The 17,279-nt window shown below is 53.2% G+C and overlaps 1 protein-coding gene across 1 annotated transcript in view; it reads left to right on the top strand.

The window, feature by feature from the left end:
* The window catches only part of FBXO21 (F-box protein 21), a 47,434-nt gene that overhangs the window by 18,776 nt on the left and 11,379 nt on the right, over positions 1 to 17,279 (top strand). Inside the window, exons 8-10 of the mRNA XM_029057602.1 lie at positions 920 to 1,056; positions 5,372 to 5,548; positions 9,353 to 9,485. Coding sequence (XP_028913435.1) covers positions 920 to 1,056; positions 5,372 to 5,548; positions 9,353 to 9,485 — 447 coding nt within the window. The remainder of the gene's footprint in view (positions 1 to 919; positions 1,057 to 5,371; positions 5,549 to 9,352; positions 9,486 to 17,279) is intronic.

Raw genomic sequence — 17,279 nt, 5'->3', positions numbered from 1 at the left:
AGTATTTGTTAAACACTTACTATGTCAGCACAATAATAATAATAGTAACTGTTAAGCACTCACTGTGTCAGGCACAATAATAATAACGATAATGGTATTTGTTAAACACCTACTATGTGCCGGGCGCTGCTTGGGAGTCAGAGGTCATGGGTTCTAATCCCGGCTCCGCCACTTGTCCGCCGTGTGACTCTGGGCAAGTCGCTTCACCTCTCTGGGCCTCACTTTAGACTGCGAGCCCGTTGTTGGGCAGGGTTCGGTCTCTACCTGTGGCCCAATTTTACGCTCCGAGCGCTTAGTACAGTGCTCTGCGCATAGTGAGCGCTCAGTACACGCGATTGAATGAATGAGTCGGGTCCCTCCTCTGTCAAAGGGGGATGAAGACCGTGAGCCCCACGTGGGACAGGGACTGTGTCCAACCTGAATAGCTGAATGTCTACCCCAGCGCTTAGCACAGTGCTTGACAACATAGGAAGCGCTTCTCCACGCGCTTGGAGAAGCAGCGTGGCTCAGCGGAAAGAGCCCGGGCTTGGGAGTCAGAGGTCATGGGTTCGATTCCCGGCTCTGCCCCTCGTCAGCTGGGTGACTGTGGGCGAGTCACTTCACTTCTCTGAACCTCAGTTCCCTCATCTGTGAAAACGGGGATTAACTGTGAGCCTCACGTGGGACAACCTGATTGCCCTGTATCTACCTTAGCACTTCGAACAGTGCTCTGCACATAGTAAGCGCTTAACAAATACCAACATTATTATTATTATTAACAAATAGCGTCATTATTAGTATTTAGAAACCCGTGGGGGGGTTTTTGTCGCTTTGGGGTCCGAAGCACGTCTTTTCTGGGCTTTGTTCAAGCCCCCTTGGGGAGTCGGGGTCCGAGGGGAGGTGGGCGCGAGCCCCGGCCAGAGGATCTTTCTCCCTCCAGGTTTTGATCCGCCGAACCGGAATCCCCATCAGCCTGTCCGTCGTCTACCTCACCGTCGCCCGGCAGCTGGGCGTCCCGCTGGAGCCGGTCAACTTCCCCGGCCACTTCTTGCTGCGCTGGGGTCAGGGGGCCAAAGGGTAGGTGACCGCGGGGGACGTCCGGCCCCAGACCCAGACGACCCCGTCTGCGGGTGGTTTCCGAAGCGGCGGAGGCTTTTCCGCCCAGGGCCGCCCACTGAGGGGGGAATTAATCATTCCTTCATCCAATAGTATTTATCGAGCGCTTACTATATGCGGACCAGCGGACTGAGCGCTTGGAATGCAAGGTCCGCCCTTTCCTCTCCCTCCAAACGTCTTTCTTACCGGTACAGGCTCTCATGTTATCCCGGCTGGGTTATCGTGTCAACCTTCTCTCGGATCTCCCTTCCTCCCGTCTCTCCCCGCTCCGGTCTATTCCTCACTCCGCCGCCCGGCTCATCTTCCCGCAGAAAGGCTCCGGGCCCGTCACTCCCCTCCTTAAAAACCTCCGGCGGTTGCCCGTCGACCTCCGCTCCAAACAGAAACTCCTCACTCTGGGCTTCGAGGCCGTCCGTCCCCTCGCCCCCTCCTACCTCTCCTCCCTCCTCTCTTTCCGCCGCACGCTCCGCTCCTCCGCCGCCCGCCTCCTCGCCGTCCCCCGGCCTCGCCCGTCCCGCCGTCGACCCCCGGGTCGCGTCCTCCCGCGGCCCCGGGACGCCCTCCCTCCTCGCCTCCGCCCGACTCGTTCTCTTCCCCTCTCCGAAGCCCTACCGAGGGCTCGCCACCTCCGGGAGGCCTTCCCGGACCGAGCTTCCCCTTTTCCCTCTGCTCCCCCTCTCCCCCCCTTCACCTCCCCTCAGCTAAGCCCCCTTTCCCTCAACTCCTCCCCCTCTCCCTTCCCCTCCCCTCGGCACTCTGCTCATTCGTACGGATTTTTATTCCCCTATTTATTTTGTTAATGAGGTGTCCGTCCCCTTCGTTCTGTTTATCGTGATGATGTTGTCTTGTTTCTGTCGGTCCGTCTCCCCCGATTAGACCGTGAGCCCGTCATCGGGCAGGGACGGTCTCTATCTGTTGCCGAATTGTCCCTTCCAAGCGCTTAGTACGGTGCTCTGCACCTAGTAAGCGCTCAATAAATACGAATGAATGAATGAATGAATGAATGAATGAATGAATGAATGAATGAATGGACAGTTCGGCAACAGTCATCCCTGCCCGATGACGAGCTCACGGTCTAAACAGGGGACACAGAGGGCAGAGCAAGACAGAGCAGAACAAAAACACCACCACGTCATCAAGATAAATAGAATCAAGGAGATGTACACCTTATTAACAAAATAAATAGGGTAATTAATATATATAAATGAGCACAGTGTTGAGGGGAGGGGGAGCTGAGGGAAAGGGGGGCTCAGTGTGGGAAGGCCTCCTGGAGGAGGCGAGCTCTCGGTAGGGCTTGGAAGAGGGGAAGAGCGTTAGTTTGGCGGACGGGAGGAATTAGTGGACCGTAAGCTCCTCGAAGACAACGGATCGGGCCCGTCCTGAGAAGCGGCGCGGCCTAGTGCGTCGCCCCCGGGCCTGGGAGTCGGGAGGGCCTGGGTTCTAATCCCGGCTCCGCCGCTTGTCCGCTGGCTGACCTCGGGCAAGTCGCTTCACTTCTCTGGGCCTCGGTTCCCTCATCTGGAAAATGGGGATGGAGACTGGGCGCTCCATGTGGGTCGGGGACTGTGTCCAACCCGATTTGCTTGTAATAATAATGATGGTATTTGTTAAGCGCTTACTATGTTCGACTCCCGGCTCTGCCACCTGTCAGCTGTGTGACTGTGGGCGAGTCAGTTCACTTCTCGGTGCCTCAGTGACCTCATCTGGAAAATGGGGATTAACCGTGAGCCTCACGTGGGACGACCTGATGACCCTGTATCTACCCCGGCTCTTAGAACGGTGCTCGGCACAGAGTAAGCGCTTAACAAATACCCACATTATCATTATTATTACATGCCAAACGCTGTTCTCAGCCCGGCGCCTAGTACAGTGGAGAAGCAGCGGGGCTCAGTGGAAAGAGCCCGGGCTGGGGAGTCAGAGATCACTGGTTCACAGCCCGGCTCCGCCACTTGTGAGCTGGGTGACTTTGGGCAAGTCACTTCAGTTCTCGGTGCCTCAGTGACCTCCTCTGTAAAATGGGGATGAAGACCGGGAGCCTCACGGGGGACAACCCGATGACCCCGTATCTCCTCCAGCGCTTAGAACGGTGCTCGGCACATAGTAAGCGCTTAACAGCGTGGCTCAGTGAGAAGAGCCCGGGCTTGGGAGTCAGAGGTCATGGGTTCGAATCCCGGCTCTGCCGCTTGTCAGCTGTGTGACTGGGCGAGTCACTTCACTTCTCTGGGCCTCAGTGACCTCATCTGGAAAATGGGGATGAAGACTGTGAGCCTCACGTGGGACAGCCTGATTACCCTGTATCTCCCCCAGCATTTAGAACCGTGCTCTGCACATAGTAAGCGCTTAACAAATCCCAACATTATTATTAACAAATACCAACATTATTATTATTATTAAATCGTGCAACTTTTCTGGGGCTCAGTTTCTTCCTCTGTAAAATGGAGATGGGAGACCCGTTCTCCCTTCTGCTTAAAGTGTGAGTCCCATGTGGGACAGAGATTGTGCCTGACCTATTTAACTCTTATCTAGCCCAGCGCTTAGTTCAGTGCTTGGCACGTAGTAAGTGCTTCACAAATTCCACAGCCGTCGTTGTCATTCTCGGGGAATAATTATGGTGCTCTCTCTGCACCGAGCACCGTTCGAAACCCTGGGATTAGGGTAGATAATGTTGGTATTTGTTAAGCGCTTACTATGTGCAGAGCACTGTTCTAAGCGCTGGGGAGATCCAGGGTCATCGGGTCGTCCCACGGGAGGCTCACGGTTAATCCCCATTTTCCAGATGAGGGAACTGAGGCCCAGAGAAGTGAAGTGACTCGCCCACAGTCACACAGCTGACAGGTGGCAGAGCCGGGAGTCGAACCCATGACCTCGGACTCCGAAGCCCGGGCTCTTTCAGGTCGGACCCGGTCCCTGTCCCCCATGATGCTCACGCTCTTCATCCCCATTTTACAGGTGAGGTCACTGAGGCCCAGAGAAAAGAAACGGCTGGCCCGAGGTCACCCGGCGGAGCCGGCATTCGAACCCAGGCCCTTCCGACTCCCAGGCCCCGGCCCGTAGCCACTAAGCCACGTCGCTTCCCTTATTATAGCCCCCGTGTCGTGGAACTGAGCGTATTGGACAAATAGACGTGGAATTTTGGAAGCCCAGAGTGGTAGATGGGAACGGAACGGTTCTGCTTCCACGTCCCTTTCCCGGACCCTCCTTCCCGTCTCTTTCTGTGACACCCAACCACCCTTCAGAGGGCATTTAATAAGTGCGGCATTTCTTAAGCGCTTACTATGTGCCAAGCCCTGCTCTGTGCGTGGGGGGGTAGATACGACTTAATCAGATCGGACACCGTCCCGGTCTCCCCTGCGGCTCCCCCCTCTTAATCCCCCTTTTCCAGAGGAGGTCGCCGAGGCCCAGAGGAGTGAAGTGACATGCCCAAGGCCGTGCAGCGGACGTGCGGCAGAGCCGGGATTAATAATAATCATAATAATTATGGTATTTCTTAAGCGCTTACTACGTGCCAAGCACTGTTCTAAGCACCGGCGTGATAATAATAATGTAATAATGTTGGTATTTGTTAGGCGCTTACTAAGGGCAGAGCACTGTTCTAAGAACTGGGGTGATAATAATAATGTAATAATGTTGGTATTTGTTAGGCGCTTACTATGTGCAGAGCACTGTTCTAAGCGCTGGGGGAGATACAGGGGAATCGGGTCGTCCCACGTGAGGCTCACAGTCTTCATCCCCATTTTGCAGATGAGGTCACTGAGGCACCGAGAAGTGAAGTGACTCGCCCACAGTCACATAGCTGCCAAGTGGCAGAGGCTGGATTCGAACCCATGACCTCGGACTCCCAAGCCCAGCTTCTTTCCTCCGAGCCGCGCCGCTTTTCTAGATTAGAAACTATGGCTTTCGGACTAACAGGACCGGAGTCTGAAGCACTGCCGGGCCTTCTCCTTCTGGGCCAGCGGGAAGCAGCGTGGCTCAGTGGCAAGAGCCCGGGCTTGGGAGTCGGAGGTCATGGGTTCTAATCCCGCCTCCGCCGCCTGTCCGCCGTGGGACTCGGGGCAGGTCCCTTCACTTCTCTGGGCCTCAGTTCCTTCATCCGGAAAATGGGGATGAAGACTGGGAGCCCCACGGGGGACAACCCGATCCCCCCCCCCCCAGCGCTTAGAACGGCGCTTGGCACGTAGTAAGCGCTTCGCGAACGCCGTCGTTATTATTAGTAGCATTATTATCGTCTCCTCGGTAGGAGGATCAACCGAGCCTCGGGTTTGCGGTCTCTCCTTAGAAGCCCGGACATCTTCGACTACACCTACATAGACGCCTTCGGGAAAGGGAAGCGGCTGACGGTGAAGGAGTGCGAGTATCTGATCGGCCACCACGTGACGGAGGAATTCTACGGGGTCGTGAACGCCAAGGAAGTGTTGCAGAGAATGGTGGGGAATCTCTTAAGCCTGGGGAAACGGTAAGAGCCGGACCGAAAAAAGCGGCGGGGCTCAGCGCTGAGAGCCCCGGCTTGGGAGTCCGTGGCTCAGTGGAAAGAGCCCGGGCTTGGGAGTCCGAGGTCACGGGTTCGACTCCCGGCTCTGCCACTCGGCAGCTGTGTGACCGTGGGCGGGTCGCTTCACTTCTCTGGGCCTCCGTGACCTCATCTGGAAAATGGGGATTAACCGTGAGCCTCCCGTGGGACGACCCGATGACCCCGTATCTCCCCCGGCGCTTAGAACGGCGCTCTGCACGTAGTAAGCGCTTAACAGATACCAACATTGACATTCTAATCCCGCCTCCGCCGCCCGGCAGCCGTGCGACCTCGAGCGAGCCACTTCGCGTCTCTGGGCCTCGGTGACCACGGTCTAATCATGATGATATTTGTTAAGCGTTGACTATACGCAAAGCACTCTTCTAAGCGCTGGGGGGGAGATACAGGGTGATCAGGTTGTCCCAGTGGGGCTCCCGGCCTTAGTCGCCATCTGACAGATGAGGTCACTGAGACCCAGAGAGGTGAAGCGACTTGCCCAAAGTCGCCCAGCTGGCACGCGGCGGAGCCGGGATTAGAACCCACGACCCCGGACTCCCAAGCCCGGGCTCTTGCCACGGAGCCACGCTGCAGAATGTTTGACAGGAAAGAGCCGTTTGGAATGTGTCCCTCTGAAACAGAGCCTGATTACGTGTCTACCAATTCTGTTGATTTGTCCTCTCCCAAGTGCTTAGTACAGTGCTCTGCACACAGTAAGCGCTCAGTAATAATAATGTTGGTATTTGTTAAGCGCTTACTATGTGCAGAGCACCGTTCTAAGCGTTAGGGGAGATACAGGGTCATCAGGTCGTCCCCCGGGAGGCTCACGGTTAATCCCCATTTTCCGGATGAGGTGACCGAGGCCCAGAGAAGTGAAGTGACTCGCCCACGGTCACCCAGCTGACGAGTGGCAGAGCCGGGAGTCGAACCCGTGACCTCGGACTCCGAAGCCCGGGCTCTTTCCACTGAGCCATGCTGCTTCCCACCACCACGCTGCTCAATAAATACCGCCGATTGATTGATTAAAAGCATGAAAACAGAGGGGAGCATTTATAGAAAACAAAAGGCGAGGACTTGTTGTGGTTCAAGTCCCGGGAAAGCCGCATGGCCTAAGTGGAGAGATCCTGTGATTTGTTTTATTTTATTTTTGTGCACCAGATGACAGTGGTTTGGGGGGTGACACTGTTTTTCCTCTTTTCCTTTCCTGGGAGGGAGAGGACGTGTCCGTGTTACCGGATAGTAGAGAAGCAGCACGGCCCAGTGGCTAGAACCCGGGCCCGGGAGTCAGAAGGTCTTGGGTTCTAATCCCGGTTCCACCGCTTATCAGCTGCGTGACTTTGGACAAGTCACTTCTCTGTGCCTCAGTTCCCTCATCTGTACAATTGAGGATGACGACCGTGAGCCCCACGGGGGACAGCCTGATTGCCTTGTATCTCCCCCAGTGCTTAGAGCAGTGCTTGGCACATAGGAAGCGCCCAACAAATGCCATCATTATTGTTATTATTCTGGACCTCAGTGCCCTGATCTGTAAAATGGGAATGGAGATTGTGAGCCCCACGTGGAACAACCTGATGACCTTGTATCTACCCCAGTGCTTAGAACAGTGCTTGGCACATAGGAAGCACTTAACAAATACCGTCATTATTATTATTATTCTGGGCCTCAATTTCCTCATCTATAAAATTGGGATGGAGACTGTGAGCCCCACATGGAACAACCTGATGACCTTGTATCTACCCCAGTGCTTAAAACAGTGCTTGGCACATAGCGCTGAACAAATACCGTCATTATTATTATTATTCTGGGCCTTAGTGACCTCATCTGTAAAATGGGGATTAAGCCTGTGAGCCCCACATGGAACAACCTGATGACCTTGTATCTACCCCAGCGCTTAGAACAGTGCTTGGCACATAGGAAGCGCTTAACAGATACCGTCATTATTATTATGACACTGTGCCTCACTTCCCTCATCCGCAAAATGGGGATGGAGACGGCGAGCCCCACGTGGGACAGGAACTGCGTCCAACCCGATTTACTTGCATCCACACCAGCGTTGAACACAGTGGCCCGCACATAGTAAGTGCTTGACAAATCCCACGGTTCTTATCGTGATTATTAGTGGTTGCAGCGGGATCAAGACTGATCTACTTAGAATGGCAAGTTTTTTTTCTGTTTTTCTGTTTTCTTTTCCCAGTAGGGAAAGAACCACTGAGCCTTATAATAATAATGATGATGATGTTGGTATTTGTTAAGCGCTTCCTATGTGCAGAGCACTGTTCTAAGCGCTGGGGGAGATACGGGGTCATCGGGTTGTCCCCCGTGAGGCTCCCGGTCTTCATCCCCATTTTGCAGATGAGGGAACTGAGGCCCAGAGAAGTGAAGTGACTCGCCCACGGTCACACAGCTGACCGGTGGCAGAGCCGGGATTCAAACCCATGACCTCTGACTCCCAAGCCCGGGCTCTTCCCCCTGAGCCACGCTGCTTCTCTATCAGATGGTCGTGGGTTTGGACGGCATCAAGACGCTTCTTACGGTGGCCCCGTTTTTTTCTGTTTTCGTGGAAGGGAAAGGAGCGTCCAGCCTTACCGGTTGGTAGTGGTTTGGACGGCATCAACGCGGCTCTGACGATGGCACCGTCTTTTCCGTTTTCTTCTCCTGGTAGGGAGAGGATGGCTCAACAGTGATAATAGAGAAGCAGCGGGGCTCAGTGGAAAGAGCCCGGGCTTGGGAGTCAGAGGTCATGGGTTCGAATTCCGACCCTGCCACTTGTCAGCTGTGTGACTGTGGGCAAGTCACTTCTCTGGGCCTCAGTTCCTTCATCTGGAAAATGGGGATGAAGACTGAGCCTCATGGGGGACGACCCGATGACCCTGTATCTCCCCCAGTGCTTAGAACAGTGCTCGGCACATAGTAAGGGCTTAACAAATACCGTCATCGTTATTATAAAAATAATACGTTATTATAATGCTATATGTACACTATATATAATAATAATAATGGTGCCACGGTAAGCAGAACAGTCTTCGTGCCCCTCAAACCGTTTCCACCTGGTAACATCAGCACTTGGCACATAGTAAGGGCTTAACAAATATCATCATCATTATTATTAGAATTATATATTATTATAATGTTATATAGATACTATAATGTATTATTATAATATTATATAAACACTACATATAATAATGATGATGATGGTAAATGGTAACAAATTTCATCATTATTATAATTATAATATATTATTATATTATATACACTATATATGTAATGATATTATTATATTATATAAACACTATATATGATAATAGTAATGGTATATGTTAACGGATGTCATCATTATCATAATGATGATATAGTTTATGCACTATGTATGTAATAATAGTGTATTATTATCATATAAAAACACTATATATGATAATAATAATGGTATTTGCTAACAAATATCATCATTATTATAATTATGATATAATATATACACTATATAATGATACATTATTATAATATCCCATAAACACTATAATAATAATCACGGTGATGGTATTGGTGAAGCCCTTACTATGTGCCAAGCGCTGATGTTACCAGATGGAAATGGTTTGAGGGGCAAGATGATCGTTCTGCTTACCGTGGCACCGTTTGTTTTCCCGTTCCCTGGTAGGAAAAGGACCATTCAGCGTTACCAGCCCGGAGCGGGGTGGGTGGCGTCGGGATTTTTCTTTCAACGGCGCTGTGTTTTCCGTTTTCTTTTCCCGCCAGGGAAAGGACCGATCAGTCTTACCAACTCTTGAGAGACTCCTTGGATCTGTACCTGGCCATGTATCCGGATCATGTGCAGCACCTCCTGCTCCAGGCCCGGCTCTACTTCCACCTGGGCATCTGGCCAGAAAAGGTATCCCGTCGCTTATCCCCTCTCTCGTCGCCCGGGTCCGTCCGTTCATTCGGTTCTCTCGCTCGTACTTATTGAGCGCTTACTGTGTGCAGAGCACTGGACGAAGCGGTTGGAAAGGACGATTCGGCAACAGTCTTTCCCCCTCTGATTATTTTTCCTGGAAAAGCAGCAGGACCTGATAGAAATGGCCTGGGCCTGGAAGTCAGAGGATCCGGGTGCTAATCCGGGCTCCGCCACCTCCCCCGCTTTGGGGTTTTTTGGGGTTTTTTTATGGTATTCGCTAAGCCCTTACTATAATAATAATAATAATGACGTTGGTATTTGTTAAGCGCTTACTAGTGACGATCCCTGCCCAACAACGGGCTCGCGGTCCAGAAGGGGGGTGGCAGACGACCAAGCGAAACAGTCGGTCGTATTTGTTGAGCGCTTCCTCTGGGCAGAGCGCTATCCTAAGCGCTTGGGAGAGGACGGGAGAGCAATAAATGGACGCGTTTCCTGCCCACGACGAGCTTACAGAGGACGAGCTTTACAGTCTACTAGTAATTCAATCAATAGTATTGATTGAGCGCTTACTACGTGCAGAGCACTGTACTAAGCGCTTGGAATGGACAAATCGGCAACAGATAGAGACAGTCCCTGCCCATTGACGGGCGCACAGTCTAATCGATAATAGTCTAATAATGATGATGATGGTATTTGTTGAGCGCTTACTGTGTGCCAAGCACTGTTCTAAGAGCGGGGGTTGATACAAGGTGATCAGGTTATCCCCCGTGGGGCTCAGAGTCTTCATCTCCATTTTACAGAAGAGGAAGCTGAGACCCGGAGAAGTGGAATGACTTGCCCAAGGTCACACAGCAGGCAATAATAATAATAATAATAATGGCATTTGTTAAGCACTTACTACGTGCCAACCACTGTTCTAAGCACGGGAGTAGGTACAAGGTCATCAAGTTGTCCCACATGGGGCTCACAGTCTTCATCCCCATTTTCAAGATGAGGTAACTGAGGCCCAGAGAAGTGGAGTGACTTGCCCAAGCCCACCCAGCAGCAGACATTAATAATAATAATAATGGTATCTGTTAAGCGCTTACTATGTGCCAAGCACTGTTCTAAGCACCAGGGTGGATACAAGGTCATAAGGTTGTCCCAGGTAGGGCTGACTGTCTTAATCCGCATTTTTCAGATGAGGTAATTGAGGCACAGAGAAGTGAAGTGACAGGCCCTAAGTCACACAGCTGGCAAGCGGTGGAGCCGGGATTAGAACCCACGACCTCTGACTCCCAAGCCCGTGCCCTTGACGCTAGACCACACTGCTTCTTTATATGTCTAGATTTCAAGCCGTCTTTATTTCACCGTGCAAAAAGTCAGAGCCCGTTCGTAAGAGCTTAATAAATACCGTAATTATTAAGGAAGAGGTAATGGCCACCGAGTTTAAGGAACTTTTTAATTTTTCTTTAATAATAATGTTGGTATTTGTTAAGCGCTTACTATGTGCAGAGCACTGTTCTAAGCGCTGGGGGAGAAACAGGGTAACCAGGTTGTCCCTCAACAACCGTATCCGTTAAGCACTTCCTGGGTGGCAGGCACTGGAATGGGATAAATGGAATGGGAGAGAAGCAGCGTGGCCTAGTGGGTAGAGCCCCGGCCTGGGAGTCGGAGGACCTGGGTTCTAATCCCGGCTCTGCGGCTCGTCTGCCGTTTGACCTCGAACAAGTCACTTCACTTCCCTGTGCTTCAGTTTCTTCGTCTGTAAAATGGGGATTAAGACCATGAGCTCCATATGGGACGGGGACCGTGTCCAACCCGATTACCTTGTATCTACCCCCGTGCTTAAGAAAAGTGCCTGGTACCTAGTCACTGTTTAAAAAATTATCCCCCAATTATCGGTTTTATCATTACTATTATGATAAAAAAAATTATAGCTTGCTTCCCCATATTCACTTTGCTTTAGATTCATTCGGTCGGCTTTAATTGAGCGCTTATTTCCAGCTCTGCCACTTGTCAGCTGTGTGACTGTGGGCGAGTCACTTCACTTCTCCGGGCCTCAGTTCCCTCATCTGTAAAATGGGCATGAAGACTGGGAGCCTCACGTGGGCCAACCCGATGACCCTGTATCTCCCCCAGCGCTTAGAACGGTGCTCTGCACATAGTAAGCGCTTAACAAATACCAACATCATCATCATTATTCTGTGTGCAGAGCACCGTGCTAAGCGCTTGGGAGCGTTCAATGCAACAATAAATGGACACACTCCCTGCCCACAGTAAGCTCCGCAGAATTCAGAGCAATATCTGTCCTCTTCGAGGTAGCCCTGCCGTTTTCTGTGTCTTAACCTTGAAGCGACCTCTCGTCTTGCGAATCTTTAATCGCTTTCCATTTCCAGCCACTTCCTTAGGCGGAGGAAAATCATCGAATAACGCGTATGCGGTGAAATGCCCTAATTGCCTTAGATGCGATTTTCCCAGCCATAAAAACGCCCCGGTGCCCGTTTTCGGCCCTCACCCAGGGGACCCCCAACGGTCGGCCACGGAGACCGTCGGGATGTAGAAGCGGGCAAGCGGGTATCTCTTTTTTTGGCCCTGCCCATCCCTGGTAAGAGTAGCGGATATGCAGTCGGATGGACTGCCGCTCAATCTTCCCCCCTCCGATTATTTTTCCTGGAAAAGCAGCACGACCTGATAGAAATAGCCTGGACCTGGAAGTCAGAGGATCCGGGCGCTAATCCGGGCTCCGCCACCTCCCCCGCTTTGGGGTTTTTTGGTCATTTTTATGGTATTTGCTAAGTGTTTACTATAATAATAATAACAGTGGTATTTGTCAAGTGCTTACTATATGCAGAGCACTGTTTTAAGCGCGGGGGTAGGTACAGGGTAATCAGGTCGTCCCACGTGAGGCTCACGGTTAATCCCCATTTTCCAGATGAGGTCACTGAGGCACCGAGAAGCGAAGTGACTTGCCCACAGTCACACAGCTGACGAGTGGCAGAGCCGGGATTCGAACCCTTGACCTCGGATTCCCAAGCCCGGGCCCTTTCCACTGAGCCTTGCCGCTACTATGTGCCAGGCACTGTGCTAAGTGCTGGGGTAGATACCAGGTAGTCAGGTTGGACCTGTCCCGTAGCGCTCACAGTCTTCATCCCCATTTTACGGATGAGGGAACTGAGGCACAGAGAAAGTACAGTGCTCTGCACATAGTAAGCGCTCAATAAATCCTATTGAATGAATGAATGAAGCGACCCGCCCAAGGTCACAAGGCAGTAGGAGGGGACAGGCTGATGGATGGCTTTAGAGCCATCGGGAAAGTATCTGTTAAGCACCTACTATGTGCGAAGCACTGTTCTAAGCTCTCGGGGGGATACAGGGTGATCAGGTTGTCCCGCGTGGGGCTCACAGTCTTCATCCCCATTTTCCAGAGGAGGTCACTGAGGCCCAGAGAAGTGAAGTGACTCCCCCAGAGTCCCACAGCTGACAAGTGGCGGAGGCGGGATTAGAACCCACGACCTCTGACTCCCAAGCCCGGGCTCTTTCCACTGAGCCCCGCTGCACCTCTCCGGAATTTCTGTTGGATGCGGAGGTGGACGGGCAACCCCCGGAGGTCCTTGAGGAGCGGGGAAACGGGGACTGAACGTGGGAAAAACGATCCGGGCAGCAGGGTGAAGCTGGGACCGGAGTGGGGAGAGACGGGAGGCGGGGAGGTCGGCGACGAGGCCGACGCAGGAATCGAGGCGGGAGAGGACGACTGCTGGGATCAGCGCGAGTAGCCGTTTGTTCGGAGAAGGAAGGATGGATTTTTAGCGATGTTGTGAAGGTAAAACCGACAGGAGTTTGATGGCAGGTTAGATATGTGGGTTGAATGAGAGAGATGCATCAAGAATAATGCCAAGATCACAGACTTTGGAGACAGGATAGTCATTCATTCATTCGGTCGTATTTATTGAGCGCTTACTGTGTGCAAAGCACTGTACTGAGCGCTTGGAAAGTACAGTTCGGCAACGCGTAGAGGCTATCCCTGTCCGACACCGGGCTCACAGTCTAGAAGGGGGGAGACAGACAACAAAACAAGTAAACAGGCATCAATAGCATCAATATGGAGATATAAGTGTACATAATTTACATATGTACATATATATTCTATTTATTTTATCAATGATACACGTGCCATTAATAAAAGAAATAGAATAATATATATGTACATCTTTACGCCAGTGCTGTGGGGCAGGGAGGGGAGTAGGGCGGAGGGAGGGGGGGCTCGGTCCGGGAAGGCCTCCCGGAGGAGGTGAGCGCTCGGTAGGGCTCGGAAGAGGGGAAGAGAGTTAGTTGGGTGGAGGTGAGGAGGGAGGGCGTCCAGGACAGCGGTGGGACGCGGGCCGGGGGTCGACGGCGGGACGGGCGCGAAGGAGGCCCGGGGAGGAGGCGAGCGGGGTCCGAGGAGCGGAGCGTGCGGCCCGCGAGGGAGGAGGAGAGGTGGGGGGGGAGGTAGGAGGGGACCGCGGGATGGACGGCTCGGAAGCCAAGATGCTTGATAGTCGTGTCTTCTTCAGTGACGAGAAAGGCAGAAGTCAGGTTGGGAAGACGAGGAGCTCTGTTTTGGACATGTCGAGCGTGAGGCGTCAGCGGAACATCTAAAGTAGGGATTTCCTGAAGGCAGGAGGAGACCGCAGAGAGGGAGAGAGATCGGGGCTGGAGATTTGGGAATCGCCCGCACGGAGGTGGGAGTTGAAGCCGAGGGAGCGAATGAGTTCTCCGAGGGAGTGGGGGGAGATGGAGATTCATTCATTCATTCAATAGTATTTATCGAGCGCTTAGTACGTGCGGAGCACCGTACTGAGCGCTTGGATGTACAAATCGGTAACAGATAGAGACAGTCCCGGCCCTTTGACGGGTTTACGGTCTGATCGGGGGAGACGGACGGACAAGAACGATGGCGATAGATAGAGTCGAGGGGAAGAACGTCTCATTAAAACAATAGCAAATAAATAGAATCGAGGCGATGCACATCTCATTAACAAAATAAATAGGGTGATGAAGATACGTACGGCCGAGCGGACGAGCGCGGTGCCGAGGGGATGGGACGGGAGAGGGGGAGGAGCGGAGGGAAAGGGGGGAGGAGAGGGTTTAGCTGCGGAGAGGTGAAGGGGGGGTAGAGGGAGCAGAGGGAAAAGGGGGGAGCTCAGTGTGGGAAGGCCTCTCGGAGGAGGTGAGCTTTAAGTAGGGTTTCGAAGAGGGGAAGAGAGGGAGTTCGGCGGAGGCGAGGAGGGAGGGCGTCCCGGGACCGCGGGAGGACGCGGCCGGGGGGTCGACGGCGGGATCCGCGAGAACGGGGGACGGTGAGGAGGCGGGCGGCAGAGATGAGAAGGGAACCCGGAACTGGACCTCGAGAGACTCCCCTCGTTAGCGGGTGGGAGGCGGAAGAGACGGAGGAGGAGCGGCCTCGGGGATAAGAGGAGAACCGGGAGAGGACGGAGTCCGTGAAGCCGAGGTGGGATAAGGTTTCCAGGAGAAGGGTGGGTGCACGGTGTCCGAGGCAGCTGAGCCGTCGAGGTGGATTAGGATGGAGTGGCAGATCCCAGCTCTGCCTCTTGTCAGCTGTGTGACTGTGGGCAAGTCACTTCACTTCTCTGGGCCTCAGTTCCCTCATCTGTAAAATGGGGATGAAGACTGTGAGCCCCACGTGGGACGACCTGATTCCCCTGTATCTCCCCCAGCGCTTAGAACGGTGCTCGGCACATAGTAAGCGCTTAACAAATACCAACTATATAACTTTGAGCCTCACGTGGGACGACCCGATGACCCTGTTTCTCCCCCAGCGCTTAGAACAGTGCTCTGCACATAGTGAGCGTTTAACAAATAGCAACATTATTATTATTATTATTATTATGGAGTAGAGGTCGTCAATACCCTTTTTCCCCCTCCCTTCTTAAGACTGCGAGCCCCTTGGGGGACAGGACCTAGGTCTGATCCGACGATCTGGCCGCCCCAGGGCTTAGCACAGTGCTTGCCGTGTAATAAGTGAGTATAATTTCCACAGTTATTATCATTCCTGGGCAAGTATAGGCTGTCCAGGGCTCCGCATAGGGCAAGCACCCGAAGACCATCGATTGAGTGGCCGACTGGGTGACCTGGGACAAGTCACTCCGCTTCTCGGCCTCAGTTTCTTCATCTGTAGAGTGGGAAGCAGCGTGGCTCACTGGAAAGAGCCGGGGCTTTGGAGTCATTCATTCAATAGTATTTATTGAGCGCTTACTATGTGCAGAGCACTGTACTAAGCGCTCGGGATGAACAAGTCGGCAACAGATAGAGACGGTCCCCGCCGTCTGACGGGCTTACGGTCTGATCGGGGGAGACGGACGGACGAGAACGATGGCACTAAACAGCGTCGAGGGGAAGAACATCTCGTAAAAACCGATGGCGACTAAATAGAATCGAGGCGATGTACGATTCATTGACAAAATAAATAGGGTGACGAAAATATAGACGGTCGAGCGGACGAGTACGGTGCCGTGGGGATGGGAAGGGAGAGGTGGAGGAGCGGAGGGAAAAGGGGAAAATGAGGCTTTAGCTGCGGAGAGGTGAAGGGGGGACGGCAGAGGGAGTAGAGGGGGAAGAGGAGCTCAGTCTGGGAAGGCCTCTCGGAGGAGGTGATTTTTAAGTAGGGTTTCGAAGAGGGAAAGAGAATCGGTCCGGCGGAGGCGAGGAGGGAGGGCGTCCCGGGACCGCGGGAGGACGCGACCCGGGGGTCGACGGCGGGACGGGCGAGACCGAGGGACGGCGAGGAGGCGGGCGGCGGAGGAGCGGAGCGTGCGGGGTGGGCGGTAGAGAGAGAGGAGGGAGGAGAGGTAGGAAGGGGCGAGGTGACGGAGAGCCTCGAAGCCTAGAGTGAGGAGTTTTTGTTTGGAGCGGAGGTCGACAGGCAACCACTGGAGTTGTTTAAGAAGGGGAGTGACATGCCCGGATCGTTTCTGCGGGAAGATGAGCCGGGCGGCGGAGTGAAGAATAGACCGGAGCGGGGCGAGAGAGGACAGAGGTCATGGGTTCAAACCCCGGCTCTGCCACTTGTCAGCTGTGTGACTTTGGGCAAGTCACTTAACTTCTCGGTACCTCAGTTCCCTCATCTGTAAAATGGGGATGAAGACTGTGAGCCCCACATGGGACAACCCGATTCCCCTGTGTCTACCCCAGCGCTTAGAACAGTGCTCGGCACATAGTAAGCGCTTAATAAATACGAACATTATTATTAATCTGGGAGGCCAGGGGCCGTCTGCAGCCTTTTCATTCGTTCAGTCGTATCTGTCGAGCGCTTACTATGTACAGGGCACTGTACTAAGCACTTGGAATGGACAATTCGGCAACAGAGAGAGACGGGCTCGCGGTCCAAACGGGCCGAGTCTAAACCTGCTTGTCTCTCGTCCACCCCAGCGCTTAGGACAGCGCGGGGGACCCCCCAGCTTGGTCGCTCGCCTGCCGTGTGACCTTGGGCAAGTGGCTTCGGTTTTCCGGGCCTCGGCGGACTCCCCCGGAAAATGGGGATTGAGACTGTGAGCCCTCCGTGAGCCCTGTTTGCCCAATTGTGCTTTCCTAGGACTTAGAAGAGTGCTCGGCGCACAGTAAGCGCTCAATAAATACGATCGGATGGATGAATGAATACGGGGTGAGGGACCGTGTCCGACCCCATTTGCTTGTATCCAGCCCAGCGCTCAGTACGGTGCCTGGCACCTAGTAAGCGCTTAAAGAAATACCACAATTATTATTATCTTCCTTCTGGGTCATGTGGGCACATGGTTCTGCGACCTCTGGGCG

Source organism: Ornithorhynchus anatinus, chromosome 2, assembly GCF_004115215.2.
Source record: "Ornithorhynchus anatinus isolate Pmale09 chromosome 2, mOrnAna1.pri.v4, whole genome shotgun sequence".
NCBI lineage: Eukaryota > Metazoa > Chordata > Mammalia > Monotremata > Ornithorhynchidae > Ornithorhynchus > Ornithorhynchus anatinus.
Note: the sequence above shows the minus strand (reverse complement) of the source record. Positions and strands in the feature narration are given on the sequence as shown.